Below are 17991 nucleotides of genomic sequence, written 5' to 3' on the forward strand. Positions count from 1 at the left end.
CAACCTCCATTACATCATTTCCACTGCTTGATGCCCTTTGAGAGATCTCGTTACCGACAAATTGAGTTTCCTACATATATCGCGGCCTTTCCCTCTATTTTCATCGCCCACTCGTACCCCTGATTGCTTATTGTCACCTCTGAATATATTACTCATTTCATTTCGGTATTTGAGCTATATATATATATATATATATATATATATATATATATATATATATATATATATATATATATATATATATATATGTATATATATATATATATATGTATATATATATGTTATATATATATGTGTATATATATATATATATATATATATATATATATATATATATATATATATATATATATATATATATATATATATATATATATATCTGGTTATATGTTGTGTGTGTGTGTATGTGTGTGTGAGAGAGGTAGACACTATTGTAAAAGAAAGGAAAAGCTGACCACATAGAAAAAATGCTGACCCACTTACTCTTTTACCAGCATGCAAAATTTTATCCTATTTGGGTATCCTCTGTTTTATGAACATTTTTTTTTTTTGAGCCTAAAAATGCCTAGCAAAGAGGAATTGCTTTAATACAGATTGTGATATACCTGCACCCTACAAACTACAAGAAAACGGTGAATAAAAGAGGCCGCAGCGAGACAGGGAAAATTAAAAGAAAATACAATGGAAAGGATGGAGAGAACTGTGGAAATTTTTCAGAGGATAATGTTCGCTGATATCCATATATACCTGGCTTTGACAGCCCCGACAAGAAAGGCCCATCATGTTCAGACCTGGACACGTCCGGAAAGATGGAGGGAATAAAAACCATTATACGAAGTGAATAACAAAGTTCCCAAAGAAAAGGCTCCTATCACATAGAGCTGTATTATTTTGGACTGTAGGGCGAGGAAAGGTGTCTTTTGAAAACACAACAGAAGTTAGTGGCGGAACTGACATGGGGGAATGTCAAAAACTTAGCTTTAAAAGTTTTTATTGTATTGACAAAGTTTTTTTACGGTTTTCAAACACCCAATAGAGCCATCAAAAATATAGATAGCTTTAAAAGATAGACAGAGAAATATATGATAAAAAGGTATATGCTTGTTATGTTATGTCCTTTTTAGTAGGAGTTTCATTACGCATGCGTAGATGTATATACATGTTACTATTTCTGTAATGCGTATGTATACGATTATGTAGAGAAAGCTTTAGTTTCTTGAAAGGTTGAAAATAAATAAGTATTGCAAAAAAAGCCTCAATTAAAATAAACGCAATTTGACATTGCCCTGCTGAGAAGTTGTACACACCTATAAGAAAAATACACATTATTCATCTAAATGCGTGTGCCTCTGGAAAAAGTAGGGATCATTTGACTATCTTACATCCCACCAGGAAAAGTTAAAGTGAAAACAGAACTAAAACTATTGTGTCAAAATCCTGTTGGCTATCTGTCACCACAAACATTGACAGAACACCAATTCATTCGTGGTTGTGATTGACAGAACACCAGAGGGAGATGGCCACCCAATGCTAGTACAAACATATTCTTGGCCCTTGTGTAAAAAATAAAGTTAGGTAAGTCGTATTCTGGTCAGGTCATTTTATTGCGAGGTGGTTTTGTCTAACAGTTGTAGTATCCAGATTTTAACTGGCTGCGCCTTTCATAGACATAATTAACCTTAAATAATGGAAGTTCTCTTCTTTAGTGCCTGCATGATATTATGATGATTGTTCCTGTGCATTGTATCTGTATCCAGTAAATGGTGCTGATAAATCTTTTCTGTTAGCCCGGAAAGGCTTGGCAGCCGAGAAGTCATTCGTTCTTAATCCTTTTCTTCATGAGGAGACATTTTATATACAAAAGATGCCATTGGTGGACTAACGTTGCCACCACTAATATTAGCCATAAGAATTACCAAAAGACCAAGATTGGCTGCGTCCGTCAGAAATTTAGGGGCATAGGAACCCCTGGATCCTTAGTTCTTTGTCTCTGTTCCGACACTCCTATCGTCTTCATGCTATTTGGTAAATATAATGATATAAGCCGCACTTTTAGGATATAATGTATCATGGTCCAATGCCTAACTTTTAGTCGTGAGTTTGTGTATAGTTTTCATAGTTCAAAATTTATTTTCGGTAATTTTTGTCCATTAACTTCTTCTGATGTCTACGTGGTTCAAATTAACTTTTGTTCCCTTTTTTAACTGGATTACACTCTCAAGCTATATATTTTCGTATTGAGTGATAAAACTATCCTTTGTGAACAATTACGAAGTAACTGTTCACAAGTTATTGTTGGATAAATTCGTATAGAAGTTAAGAACTGGGCCCCAATGCCATCAGTGGGCCGTCTCCTCAAACAAAGCTTCTAGAACGTAGGTTTGCCTTTGTCTCCATAGGTTACTTTGAGCAATAGCATCACAGTTTTCGTCCTTAATTCAGCACTCCAGCAATGTGAAACATTGGCGATGCTGTGTTTCAGCTAATAGCTTCTCCATAAGGAATCCGACTTCCTTTTTTTTCATTTTCTCGAACAAAGCAACTTCCAAGCTTGCCTTATCTTTTTGTTTACGTTTCTACCAAATTTAGTGTATTAGCTTCAGATTGTTTTGAATGTTGACATGTTTTAGAAAATTGTGCAACAAATATCTGTTTCATGAGCTACTTTACTTCCTGCTACAAATGTATACCATCTGTACTTCCTACGATACTTCAATACACTCTCACAGAGTTGTTCCGTTCTACCCAAATTGATGTAGCGAGAGGAGGCCCCGTCTTCTGTCATTAACGATCTGGCACATATCATTAAATGCCCAAAACATGCTCCTGATCGTTATGACTCTACGTCTAACATTTCTGCCATCTTCTCTTATAATACAGAATTTCCAGCCCTCACGACCAATCATATCACTGTCATATTTCTGACACTGCTACCACTGTCTTGTATGGGACAATGACCATTACCCTGGTTTTTTTAGACTAAGTGAAATGGCTGTGTATATAGATATATATATAAGTGAAATGGCAAAATATATATATATATATATATATATATATATATATATATATATATATATATATATATATATATATATATATATATATATATATATATATTCAGGGCTTTTGCTCCATTAAAGGCTGGCAGGCATTAGACTTGGATCATGCTCCTACATCAAAGACTTTCATGAAACACTTTTACTCTGAAAGTCTCCGTCCACATCCGTTTTCATTTTTTTCCATTCTTATAAACTTTCCTTCAGGAGTCAAGTCTGACTCCTTCTACAGGGTTGAGATCCTGCCCCCTCCCCCCTTTCCCTCTCGCCGATTCGTGTTTTACTTAAGGTCTGGACTTTAAAAAAAAAAGGAACTGCTTTGTCTGTTCCGCCGGCTTTTGCACTAAAAAAAAAATATTGGGAAAAAAGTGTAAATTTCATCAGTGGCTGCATTCTCATATGAGCAACGACTTGTGCAGCACAGTTTGTCAGCGAATGTGTACACTAGTCTGTCATATATCATTAACGCAGTTGAGAAGAAGATAAAAATAGTGAAAAAGAGAGCGAGAGAGAGAGAGAGAAACGTGGTAAATACTGTGATAAGAGAACCTGAAAACACCCAAATCTTACAGATGAATATAACACCACAAGGAACAAACAAACATTAAAGGAGACGAAAGCTGAAAAGCAGATTTGAGTTGAGAGAGAGAGAGAGAGAGAAATTTCGTGACACAGAAGAGGAAGAACAAATTAACAAAATGCATTGAATATAAATGCGAAAAAAGCAGAAATGAATCGAGTTTACCACACAAAACTTCTTCAAAGAGGAAACCAACATAGACCTGAGTCACAGATAGCGGTACACCCATTTGATTTCCATTGCTGGTATTCCTCCTTCAAAAGTAAAACGAAGAGGCAAAATAAAGGATAAAAATCTTCCACACGTCCAGCATCGCAATCATGGGGAAAGAAAAGTCGGTCCGAAAACGAAAAGAAAGAAAGAAAGAAAGAAAGAACAAAATTGAACTACGCGTTTTCTACTTCCCTTCAACATGTGTGATCTCCCAAGGGATTAGGAGCTAAAAGCTAAACCTTCCCTTCCTTCCCCGCACCTTAAAATCCCACAGTATTTGGGACCTCGGCTTCCACTCTTTTGTTAATGATAAACAAACAAGAGAAACTTTACAGAAACGTGAGACTCATCAGAATTAAAAGGAAAGGAAAGGAGTACTTTACCAGAAGAAGATTTTTTCTCGTGAAAAAAAATACTCTATAAGAGGAATTCAGAGCTTTTCACATTCATGGAATGACTATAGGAGAAATTTAAATATGCTGAATATCTCTCTCTCTCTCTCTCTCTCTCTCTCTCTCTCTCTCTCTCTCTCTCTCTCTCTCTCTCTCTCTCTCTCTCTCTCTCACCCTTACATACGCACTCAAAGTGTTGGTCGTTCGCTTGAGGTCTCATCTTTCGCAGAGGTATTTGTTGTTGAGGTTAGGCTGGCCTTGTAATATCCCAGGCTCTTATTACGAGACTTAGTCCTCATTTTCGTCTACCCTTGAAAGAGATAATGATACCTGTACGTTGGTCCACCTTTTCAACTTCAGAGCCCGTGCTCTCTTGTTTACATACTAACTCGTTAATTATCCAGTCTTATACTTTGTGTCTACGCCTTAATTTCCTGTGCATTGGTAACAGAAAACTTGTGGATTGTGACTATCCAGCAAATATCTTTCTCAAAATGTTTGAAAAGTATATTCTCTGACACTTGTCAAAATTAGTGTTTATCTCTTCATAGATAATGGTATTCATATGTTTCAGATCTTATGTTTTACAATTATCAGAATGTATTTTTGTTTATATATCAAGGGTATGGCATGTTTACTGTAACGTGAGTCTTAAACTACTGAAAATTGGAAATAGTAAATATTTGTCCCAAAACTGTGCACACAGTGAGGTTGAGCGTCGACACTCATCTCGGGAAAACTGGAGAATTATAAACCCACGGATACTATGGTCATTCCTGTAATAAGAAAACAAAAAACTCTCAAGATTTCCCTGCTTGCTTGATTTTAATAGTGATCATATTTTGGTTCTTATTGGTTCTTGAGGTAACACATAGACATTTAACTGGAAAGGGACGTGGGAGTATATTGGCAGGTCTAATAAAATTAATGCAATGCTTTAGGAAAATAATATGCTTCTGAAAGAAATCAGGCAAGAGTGGCTCATCGAAATATGGTACACGAGAGAGATATCTGAGAGGTACCGGACATCAACACTGATTTTTTAGACTTCTGACCTGTATTAAATTGCATCCTGAGAAATATGATATTTCCTGCACTTTTATAACCTTCTGTTCTTTAACTGGTAAAAGAAATCATTCATATTCTTTTCAGTCTCAACTGTCGTCGAGTGGCTTGTTATTTTTGATATCATAAAAACAGTAGTAATAGTAGTAGTAGTAGTAGTAGTAGTAATACATATGATTTTAGAGGTAAAAGAACCTGTCTGTTTCGCGTCCATGATTGTCTTCGACCAGGTATTGGAATGTTATTAAGTGTTTTCGTATTTGGTTCTTGTGATTCTTTCAGCTGATCATATTGTATTTCATGAAATACTACTTTCCTACGGATGAAGACTCTATCTAATCAGTTCTGTCAATAAGCACTTAACTAAAAATAAGCGTCATCATTCATGTGAAAAAATTATATCGCTTGAATTAATGTTTTGTTTAGTTTTGGGGGGCGGTTATTGCCGACTGTTAAAGTCACAATAAATCTTAATAAAATTCCAAATATGTTTATTTTACGGAGCTAAAATTTCCATTATGCAAAGAAGAAATTGCAAGTAAGAGTGAAGAAATGTCAAGCTGAAAATTTAGATAGGACTAGAAAAGTCTTGTGATCTATTTATATGTTCAGGCGATTTGTTATTAGATGAAACCAAGAGTTTTTATTTTAGAAAGTCGTGAATCTTTATCTTCTTTTGTCACGAAGATTTATATAGCTTCCCCTCCCTGAAATAGAGATGGAAAGCTTCACGTAGCTTACCGGCTGCAAAACTAATATTCCGTTGTATCCCGACAGAAAATAAACCTGGGCCATCAGGAATGGGCGGTCTGGGGTTATATCTCAGTTGCTTCTCTGCAAGACACTACAGCCAGATTTCCAGCAAGAAGAAATCTGCAGCATCTCAAAGGATACAGATGACATCCTCGCTATCTTAAAGGAGATGCAAGAATTCATGCCTCAGGTAAGATACCCCCAAGAAAGTTTAGAATTAAGACTCTCTCTCTCTCTCTCTCTCTCTCTCTCTCTCTCTCTCTCTCTCTCTCTCTCTCTCTCTCTCTCTCTCTCTCTCTCTCTCTCACACACACACATACAGCATTGTCGAAAGAATAAAGATTTATTTACAAATATAAAAGTAAAATTGGAAGCAGGGTTATATTTTAAACAAATTTTAGCAAAGGTCTGCTTAGTATAATTAAAGTGTGTGGGCCCTGCCTGTGTTTGAAGTTGGTGACTTGTAGTGTTCTAATGGAAATGTTTGTGAATAGTTCATCGTTTGCATTATCCTGAGACAACGAAATTTAACTCGTGGAATGAGGTTCGTCTGTTAATTATTTCCACATACCACCTGACAGTTATTTACTACAGTAATGGCGTCCATTTCCGTACAATATCCAGTCAGAGCTTCATTATCTTTTCATTTTCTTGAAGTGCACAGAATTTTATAACAAAAAACATTCTAATTGTAATAGCATTGTAAGAAATTGCACGACTCTAACGCCGATAAAGAAATCAAAATGAAAAATGAGATTTTGTTGCCGTACTTTCGATGCTTTTCACTCTCTGTGGAAGGTGACATTGGTATTATCGTCTAGGATATGAAATTACTTTTTGGGAGGATGCATTGTTAATGTAGACTTGGATATGACATGGCTTTTCGGAAGGATGCATAGGTAATTTTGTCGTGGATATAACATGGCTCTGTGAAAGGTTGTATTGGTTTTGTCTTCTTGGATATGACATGTCACTCTGCAAGGTTGCAGACCCCAGGTCACCTCGGATAGCGGAGAACATGCCTTTTGGAAGGTTGCATTGACAATCTTGCTTTTTGATAAGGGATGTCACTCTGCCATAGTTATTATATCACTTGATAAAATGAAGCTTGCGTGTATGGTAACGATTCGTGCGTTGGTATTCTTTTTTTTTTTTTTTGGAGATAGTAGAGTCAATCGTTATCTCTCTAATTTTAATTTGGACCTATCAGTTTCTTCACGTATAAATGAAAATTTAAAATTGCAACAAATTCAGCATAGTTCCTTTTGTAACTGGGCTGAATCATTTTTTTTTCCTGTTCCGTATGATTTTCGACATTTTGTCGACATTTTTACAACGGGAAAATATTAGATAAGAGAAAACATGAAGTATATACTTTTTCAGACCCCTTTGCGAAAAAAAGTAAAGAATTTGTTTTACATTTCTGCAGTGTGCTAGAAAATTTTCTATGAAATGTGAAGGAAAATCTAATTTAGGGCTTCGACCAGGAAGGACGGCAAGTGACAGCGTGACTCGGCGATTGAATTCGTAATTTCATGATTTATCGGAGGCTGCACAGCAGGGAGCGCCGGGAGCTAAAATGCAAAAGAGGAAAAAAGAAGCAAAACCGGAGCTCAGAGCCCTCCGGGCCATCAAAGATTCCCGCTTCGTTATGGATTTGTAATGAGCGAGATACAGTTTTATTTTTCATTGCTTTGCGCATCGTGTTAATTTGAGTTGTGCTCGAGAATTCGTCTGTTCTGATTGTTTACCCTCAAATATTTAGCTTTGCTGGTATGTGTCGTTTTATTTTCTTGGTTGCTGGACAAGGTTGTAACTTATGTGAATTTCTTAATTATCAGCGCCGTTTCCTATATTCTAGTTATCAATGCTCATATAGAAAAAACAATAGCCAAGGATCTTTGACGTCTTCAAAGGTAATTTGTTTTTTGAGAGAAAAATTAATAATTTGCTATATGAGTAAATATTGGTGTTAATATTCATTTGCCAAACTTCAAGCCAAGCAATTATATTTAGTTACTGAAGTGAGGACAGTTATGATCTTGTTTTTAATATATGATCTTAACAAGCGTGTATATGTTTGTATTTTGCGCTAAAATACGCACGTACACACACACACGCGCCTGTATATATATTTTATATATATATATATATATATATATATATATATATATATATATATATATATATATATATATATATATATATATATATATATATATATATATATATATATATATATATATATATATTATATATATATATTATATATATATATATATATATATATATATATATATACATAAAAGAAGCCCATGAAAACACCAAAAGGGTAAAAGTTATAGCTATATTTTGGAGACACTGTTTGTTTTATATATATAAACATATGCATATATATATTATATATATATATATATATATATATATATATATATATATATATATATATATATATATATATATATATATATATATATATATATATTATATATATATATATATATATATATATATATATATATATATATATATATATATAATATATATGTTATATATATAAAACAAACAGTGTCTCCAAAATATAGCTATAACTTTTACCCTTTTGGTGTTTTCATGGGCTTTATATATATATATATATATATATATATATATATATATATATATATATATATATATATATATATATATATATATATATATATATATATATATATATATAATATAATATATGCCCACGCGTGTGTGTGTACGTGCGTATTTTAGCGCAAAATACAAACATATACACGCTCGTTAAGATCATATATTAAAAACAAGATCATAACTGTCCTCACTTCAGTAACTAATATAATTGCTTGGCTTGAAGTTTGGCAATTGAATATTAACACCAATGTTTACTCATATAGCAAATTATTCATTTTTCTCTCAAATTTTATTTATTCTGCAACGTTGACTGCCGAAACAAATTAGCTTTGAAGACATCAAAGATCCTTGGCTATTCTTTTTCCTATATGAGCATTGATAACTAGAATGTAGAAATGGCGCTGATAATATATATATATATATATATATATATATATATATATATATATATATATATATATATATATATATATATATATATATATATTATAGTGTGTGTGTGTGTATTTCATATAAAGACCAACATAAAGAACAAGAAATGAAATACATAAAGAGGCTTTTTGCGGATGCGAAAGTGTCCGTCATCGTTTCTTCATTAATGCATTTTCTTCCCAATATTCGCTCCTGACGATTTGCCTTCTGATCATTGAAAGGACATCAGAGATTTTTTCTTACATAATAGTGTCGTCAGCATTTTCATAATCAGCTTATTGAAGGTCTTCCTTCAGTGGACTAGGCAGGTCCAGAGAACGTGGGTTGCATCTCTCTCTCTCTCTCTCTCTCTCTCTCTCTCTCTCTCTCTCTCTCTCTCTCTCTGATGGAATTCCAAGATTTTCTTCCGGCAGAATTTCATATTCCAGTGGAGACGTTTGATATGGAAATTATCGCTTTCAAACGATTCTAATTAAGAAATATCTTTTAAATTCTAACAGTGGTGATGGGAATTATGGAAATTGAATTAAAATTACCAAATTCACTTTAACGGACATAATCAGATGTCAATAAAAATCAAAATATTGAGCAAAAAATGAAAGGGGGAATGTGTAGTCCAGAAGGACCACTACAATATGATGAACAAATCTCCCTACTCAGGAAATGATTTATGAAAGGCGGAAAGCGTGTGCGAGAATATCTTAATTTGTAAAGCTTCTTTATTGTTCCTTTTTGGAAGAAACGAGGTTAAATTAGACTCTTCATCCTTGCAAAATAAATGCTTTCGTCTTTTTCCTCTAGTTACGTTGCCAAATACGAAAAGGAAGACGAAATATGGGACGGAATGAGACGGAAGTAAAAACGTTCTGGAGGTGCATTCCGATTTCTTCTTCTTCTTCTTCTTCTTCTTCTTCTTCTTCTTCTTCTTCTTCTTCTTCTTCTTCAGATCATTTACCATGGCACAGATTGGAGTCCCATCAAACAATTTATCTCTGTTCCGTAAGAAAAGAAATGTGATAATGGTTTAAAGTACAATTAGTGCTGCTGTTTATGAAAATATAGTTGAAGTAATTCTTATAATGATAAAGATATTCAAAAGATACCTCGAAGTAATAATAATAATAATAATAATAATAATAATAATAATAATAATAATAATAATAATAATAATAATAATAATATTTCGAAAGTATGCTTAACTTTCAGTATGCATCTGAAATCTTTATAAAACATAACATTTTAAATAGATCATAGAACCTAAAAATACGAACAAAGAGATTAAATATAATCCGAGGGTACGCAACTATTTTTTTCAAAATTAATTGTGATTGTTATGTAGTTTTTACTATTTGCGAAATATCCTATTTTCTGAGTTAACTAAAAAAAAAAAAAAGCTTTTGACATAGCTTTTGATGCAGAGTTATCAGTATTTTGACGACAGTACTTATTGGTTATGTTGTTGTGATAGCTGCTTTAGCAGATGTTTTAGCTGTAGATTTTTATTATTATTATTATTATTATTATTATATTATTATTATTATTATTATTATTATTATTATTATTATTATTATTATTATTAGGAAGTAGATCCTCTCTTAAACATGTCCTTTTGAATAGGATGGCGGCATTATTCGATTTAGTTCCATATTGAGTTATTCTGGTTTTCTGCATCATTTTTTTCTCTTCTACGTTGGTATAGGACAATGTTTATACTTTGGTAGAGAGGACTACATCAACAGCGGGTGTCCAGCAGTTTTTATTCTGTATACAACAGAGCATGTGGGGGATTCCGGGATTCACCTGCCGGAAACCTGCTTTTAAACTCTACTAGTTTATCCCCCTCATTTCTAACTATGTTGTATAAAGAATAAAAACTACTGTACGCACGCTTCTGATGTATTGCTCTTTACGAAAATGGGAACATTGGCTAATTATTGTCCAGTATTAACGTCAAATGGAAAATATTTACATGGGAAATTAAGACGACTCAATATGAAACTAACTCGGATGATGCACCCATCGTATTTATTATTATTATTATTATTATTATTATTATTATTATTATTATTATTATTATTATTATTATTATTATTATTATCATCCTTTGTATTTTAACATCCAAAAATGATAGCCTATTTTACTGTTTCACTTCTCGAGTGAATGCATTGTTAGGGTTGCGTGAATTAAAAGAATAAAAAATACTTCTACCTAGGAAGTTTCTTTAAATAGAAGGAACGTGTTGTCCACATGCCTTCAATAAAAGAAGGAGATTGTACTGCTAAATTTTCACAAAAACGCTTCAGACAGCCTGCAAACACAGGTCCGATAGATTTCCCCGCTGTCGCTCCGTCTATTTAGTTGTATTCTTCATTGTCAGAAGTAAAAGGAGCCTTCAGAAGTAGGTAATTCGAATGATTTTGTCAAGATTGTTTTACCGAGTCAAAAATTTGATATGTGGCTTACACATACATTGTTAAGAATGACGTCTGCTGTTTCTTTCAGTGGGGTATTCGTAAAAAGCGAGGCTATAGCAAAACTAGCAGTTATAACTTCCGAAGGACATCATTCTTTTACGAACTTGGAAGAACTCACAATACTTATATCATCAAACGTTAATGGCTTTAATTTTGGAATTAAAAATTTTGAAAAACTTTGGGTGAATGTACCAAATGAAGTAGTAATAGGTCTTAAGACTTACCTACTTAATGTACCTCAGGAATTCATACATATAACCCGGCTTAGACCATGATGCAGTAAACTACTGTAAATAGTATCCCCAATCCTGTTTGTCCAGCCCCTCATCCCCTGTTTACTGTACCCTCCAGCCAAAAAATATGGCTAGCATGGTCAGCATTTAAAACCTTATATTTTTGTGCTCTCGTTAATTTCAAACTGATGATGGTGTTATTAATCTCAAAAAGCTCACAGAATAAAATACTCTCTCCAGCCTGAATAATATATATATATATATATATATATATATATATATATATATATATATATATATATATATATATATATAATATATATATTTGTGTGTGTACACACATACATACACACACGCACATACATGCGCACACATTGTGTACGTGTGTAGATTTATGTATGTACGTAAATACAGTACGTCAAAAAAAAAGAGAAAACTTGGCAAGGATAAAACGATAACTTTCATTTGATGTCTTAATAGGAATCTAAAGATATCCTTATCCCGACATTTCCCCAATTAGATATACAAAAAAACCGACAATCGGCAACCCCTTGCGCTACAAAGGATGCCATTGAGGCAGGAGACAATTAGCGTGAGGTATTCGATGGTCAAAGAGCACGTACCGCGCCTCCTTACCTCGGGATAATTACATATCATTAAAGGGATTTCAGGGTACTTCTTAAGAAGTCTTCGTTAAGTAGGTGAACTGCCGCTGGAAAGTGGTTCAACGAGCGGCTGTTACGGTGAACGCAAAAGATTTCCATATAAAGACGTTAATTTGTGTCTCATTAAAAGGAAGAATCATTTCCTTCCCCAATTCCATTTTTTGAATGGAATTGCCATAGACATGTTGGCTGGTTTTACAAGACGTCTATTCTGTATTGTGTTTTCTGTGTTAAATTCATATCATACAAGCTGCTCTTCAGTATCAGTCCATTCTTCTTCCTGATGCGGTCCTGAAGTCATGTTCTTCCTTCTGTTTGTGCGCGCGATTGATTTATTGGATTCCTCGTCCTCCTGATCCCGAAAGTGTCCTTGTCGGCATCGAGCTCATTCTCATCCCCCTCGAACACATCTCGATCTCAGCAGGAAATTGCAAACCAAATTAATCTCAAAGATGCTGGGTCAGGGATTCTTTGGTGCTATCCTCTGCACTCCATATTAAGTATCCTCCTCCTCCTCCTCCTCCTCCTCCTCCTCCTCCTCCTCCTCCTCCTCCTCCTCCTCCTCCTCCTCCTCCTCCTCCTCCTCCTCCTCTTATACTGTAGTTTACGTAGGAGCTTTGTAATACTTATTTTGAAAACCTAATTCATGCGACACTTTTCAGAAGAAGGTGCTCTGCTAAATTCGTTAGGTTGTACATGTATGTCACCGAACTAAAGTACCTTCAAATAACTAATCATATTTGGAGTGTTCTTAATTCACATATACTCCATCATTATGTGCACGTACACAACTGAATGACGGTTTTAACAATGCATCATAGTAGAAAATTACCAGAAAAATAGCAAAAAAATATGAATCTTCATACAGATCCATCTCAAATTCTAATCAACTCCTCTTTGACTGTAGCCCTCTCCATCCGCAAAATTCCATCGAAATCCATGGTTAACCTTTCAGGATATATTGTTAATTGACAGATGAGCAAACCGAACCAAACTAGTGTATTCCATTCGTCCCCCTTCTTTGGTGCATATAAAAAACATATAAAGAGAACAAACTTTAACAAGTTAGGTTAGTCCTCTTAACTTTTCTTAGTGACAGCAAAGGCAGGAAGGAGGTTTCTCACGTCTTTAACTTGCCTTCAAATGAAAGGTCTTCCCCCCGAGTCAGAGCCGGTAAATCCTGGGCATGAACATTCGAAAGGGAAAGTTTATCTTCTTTGTTTGTACAAAGATAGCCTCGTGTTTGTAGAAGTCAGGGAGGAAGGAAGACAGCTAGGGCATTCAAGGAACCAGTCCTGGTTGCACTTAGTAGTTTCTACTTTTCACAGAGCCCATTAAATCCTCATGTATGACTGCAAAACGTTCTATGAAAAATAGTTAACAATATTGGCATCCTCATCTGACAGTTTTCGCGAGGTCCAATGTAAGGCAACTACTTCAAGATAATCACAACTCGAAGTTTTGCATTCAGCAAAGATTGAAATACCATGTTTCCATAGCACCTCATAGTAAGGTTGTTGGTGCCTTCATTCTGTAACGGCAGAAACTCAATTTTTCCTTGCTCTCTTCGGGGAAAGAATCTCCTTAGAAGCCTCAATTGAGATTAATGGACAGACTTCTGTGCAAGGAGGGAGGTTCTTTTGTAAAGTAGTACTACCAATCTTTAATTGAGCAAGCCAGGTAGTAAACCATAATTCTAGACTTGCCAGTTACCATCTTTACCTAAGGATATGCTCAACCTGGGCCAGGAACCAGAAAGAAATGATGGGCTACATAGCACTATTAGATTGAGATTATCTCTGGAGAGCAATGACCTGACCACAGTAGGGCTTGTGACAGTGGTGTGGGCTTGAACCTGACTGGTATGTGGTCCCAGTCAGGCTAGCGAAAGTGTTAACACTCATACTGTGCATGCATCGAAGGGCTCACATCATGGAGGTCACGTATTTCACTATATCCACCCTTTAAGGCCCACGTTTCCAATACAGCAGTGTTTGGTTCTTTTACAACACATAGAAGGAGAACAATTAAGGGAAAAATATAAGAAAAATTCCGATACTTGTAACAGGAACTGAGATTTAAATTCCTTGTCAGAGGAGATTTTCTGCACCCGACGGTGAAAAGGAAAAAAATATTATTCTGCCTGGAAATGATACTAAGATGTAGGTATCCCCTCTGAAGTCATAATTCTAAACTTTTATCATTCTGCTTTCCCAGTAGGCTTGGAAAGTAATGTCTTTTTAGTGGGAAGCTGGCCAAAGAATGTGTCAGTTAGAAGGGTCCTTTATTTTTATTCACAAAGCATAAAAGCTCATTTGAACTCGAACCAGTACTAAGGTTTAATCATTTCATGTTACCTCCTGGAATGCTTTCATTTGGTAATATGTTTAACGTCACAATATTTTATTTAGAAAATCATGTAAAGAAAGTTTAAAGAAGTTTACTGAAAAGGACCTTTGTGAACCCGAATTTGTTGAACCTGTGGCATGATATAATCTCTGAGGAGCATCACACAAAAAGGTATTATGTCGGTTACCCCTCCTTTTTCATAGCTTTTAATGATGCATGTATAATATTATGTTTTAGCTGCCCCTGTCCATTCCTTCATCATTACTTACAAATTTATTCTTGTTTTCTCTCTGGCTACGTAAGTTGAATAATAATATAAAATTTGAGATGTTTCTAAATATGCTTTTGCCAATTAAATGGTAAGCACAGTGTATTTAAGGTATTACATTTTTACGACTTTTGAACATTTTACTATATTTGCAAAAGGAAACTAGCGGGGAATCAGTGTATATGTATATATATATATATATATATATATATATATATATATATATATATATATGTGTGTGTGTGTGTGTGTGTGTGTGTGTGTGTGTGTGTGTGTGTGTGTGTGTGTGTGTGTGTGTGTGTAAAAAAAAAAATAACCAAAGCCAGTAACGTGGCTTATTAGAAACGAGACACGATTTCTTCTGATAATTTGTGGGTTATCGAGTCTTCATCCGATCCTCACTTACGAAGAAGGATACTGTTGTTAACAATTCAGTTAGCTTTACGCTACTTGACAGCTCGTAAGTAATGATAGCATTGAGAAAGAGATATCGATTACATTTAATAAAAGGAAAAGTTTTACAGGCCATTTTTTAACCCTAAGGTACCTGGCAGTATGAGAAAAGACTTAGAGTAGAAACTCTAGGGTAGTGTAGATAGCCAGGAGGTAAAAGGGGAAAAATATATCGTCAGAAAGTAGGAAAATCCTGTGAAGTCTACGGATATATCACATCGTATTTAACTTACCCTGAAGATTTTTTTTTTATATAGTTAAACGCGTCAGTCTTAAAGTAGTAGAGGATCGATGAAGGAATGGAAGGCTTTGAAGAGGGTGAGACGCAAGGTTGTCGCCTTGACTGAAGCGAGTCTTGTTGTGAATGTCCCTCGAGGAGAAGTGTATGCTGTCAGTATAATTCTTGGCTTTTTGTCTGTTTGCCCCAATCAAGGACAGTAGAATGTAAAAGTAGGTTATTGTTTTGTTTTGGTATGATTCCAAAAACTAGGTTACAACAGAAGGGGACATTTGGCGTTATTTGAAATTTAGGATAGCCCGAGACAGTATCTTAGAGCTTTCTTTAGATAGCACACTAAACTTCTTTTATCCTTCATGAAATGGACTCTTTTAACATTTATACAGTGTGTAATGTTGAAAAAATAACTTTAACCCGATCATTTTCTATTATCAGTCTTTATAATTGAAGGCCATGGTAAGAGCATTGTTCTTCCAGATTTTTATTGATGCCTAATAGTCTATATATAGAAGGAATATTTACTGACCTTTAAATGTAAACCTTTATCAGTTTTCTTTCATGGTGTATTGTTATTTAAATGAAAACAATAAAATTCACTCAGAAATAGACATAAAATCAATTATAAAGATATTCAGTGCTTAGTTTGAATTACTCTCTCTCTCTCTCTCTCTCTCTCTCTCTCTCTCTCTCGTGCCCGAAGACGACTACATCCCAGATCCGATATGGGCACTGAAAACGACGACCAGGCTACATATGCTTTTTTCTTATTTTTTCTGTTTATAAGGTATATTTTCCATGGCCGTGGGTACTGATGGTAGAAAGGAAGAGGATGTAACTAGTAAAGTTCTCAGGAGTAAGGAAGAGCACTTTTAATGTCGCAATTAGTCAGATTTGTCAAGAAAGCAATACCGTTTACATACTTCAGTTCACCATAAATTCAGGTTCTACCTTCTATCCTCAGATGTATTACATGACATTTTTATAGCAAACGGTCCTTTTAGATCCATGTTTTGTTCGGTTACTTCTTATATAAAGTAAGATGTGCTATTGCAGTCAGGTCTTTTCACTAATACCTTTCCATATATATTCTTTAGTAATATCTTTGAATTTATACTTTCAAAAAGTACTGTGCTCACCGGAAAGTGAACGATTATATTCTCATGCATTTTTTTTTTTTTTTTTTTGTATTTCTGTAGTTATATGAGGTTTTTCTTTGTAGAACTTTACTCTGCTGGTCGCTGGGGTTTCCCTCCAGTTAGACGTTAAAAGAGAGTACTTGCGTAAATATCTGAGACTTTCTCTAAACAATACAAGATATTGATAGTCAGAATTCCATCATGAATCACAGCATTTTCACCTACTGTCATATTTTTTTACAGAGTTCATAGCACATAATTGCACCATTCACTTTCCGTTTGTCTAAATAAGCTCTCTTTGAGTCTTTACAATTTCCGGGAACATGACCCATTTTATTCTGCTCAAGGCGATGATGTATCAGATTTCATTCTTGAGGTAATAGCTTTTTCCATCACTGTTTTCCCAGTAAATAGAACAGAATATTTATATTTCATGTAGAGTATCTCTTTTAAAATATAATAACTCGAGCCAGTAAGCTACTGTTTTTATTTTTAAATTATGTATGTATGAACATAAACTTACGCGGAAGTGCTATATAATGTTTATATTTCTTACGAACGGTAATTCAGAATTGAAGTTTTCACCAGTTCGTCCTATCATTCCATGTCCTAATTGTTGTCTTAATATTTTTTTTTTATTTACAGGAGGAGGCTGGGACCAGAAACCTTGCCCTCACGGGCGAAGACATGTTTAGCCTTTGGAGCAAAAAGAGAGCGCGGCGTTCCTTCTACAGCAACATGTCTGCTCTGTGCTGCACGTGTAAACCAGCTTATTTGTAATACGCCAAAAGTCTAGTTCTTGTACCACTCCACCTGTAATCTACAGTAGTAATATATATATATATATATATATATATATATATATATATATATATATATATATATATATATATATATATATATATATATATATATATATATATATATATATATATATATATATATATAAAGTTTATGTACCTGTAAGAATTGCCAAAGCCCTTTCATGTATTGTTTTGCCTTTTGTTTTATGCGTCATCGTTCATCTGGCATGATTCACTGTAG

The 17991-nt window shown here is 34.3% G+C and overlaps 1 protein-coding gene across 1 annotated transcript in view; it reads left to right on the forward strand.

The window, feature by feature from the left end:
- The window catches only part of LOC136835600 (regulator of G-protein signaling 7-binding protein-like), a 669467-nt gene extending 651679 nt beyond the window's left edge, over positions 1–17788 (forward strand). The window contains 3 exon segments of the mRNA XM_067099312.1: positions 6084–6113; positions 6116–6249; positions 17593–17788. Of these exon segments, the coding sequence (XP_066955413.1) occupies positions 6084–6113; positions 6116–6249; positions 17593–17727 (299 nt within the window). The 3' untranslated portion in view covers positions 17728–17788.
- Positions 17789–17991: the final 203 nt, after the last annotated feature.

The sequence above is a fragment of the Macrobrachium rosenbergii genome, chromosome 4 (genome assembly GCF_040412425.1).
Source record: "Macrobrachium rosenbergii isolate ZJJX-2024 chromosome 4, ASM4041242v1, whole genome shotgun sequence".
Taxonomy (NCBI): Eukaryota; Metazoa; Arthropoda; class Malacostraca; order Decapoda; family Palaemonidae; genus Macrobrachium; species Macrobrachium rosenbergii.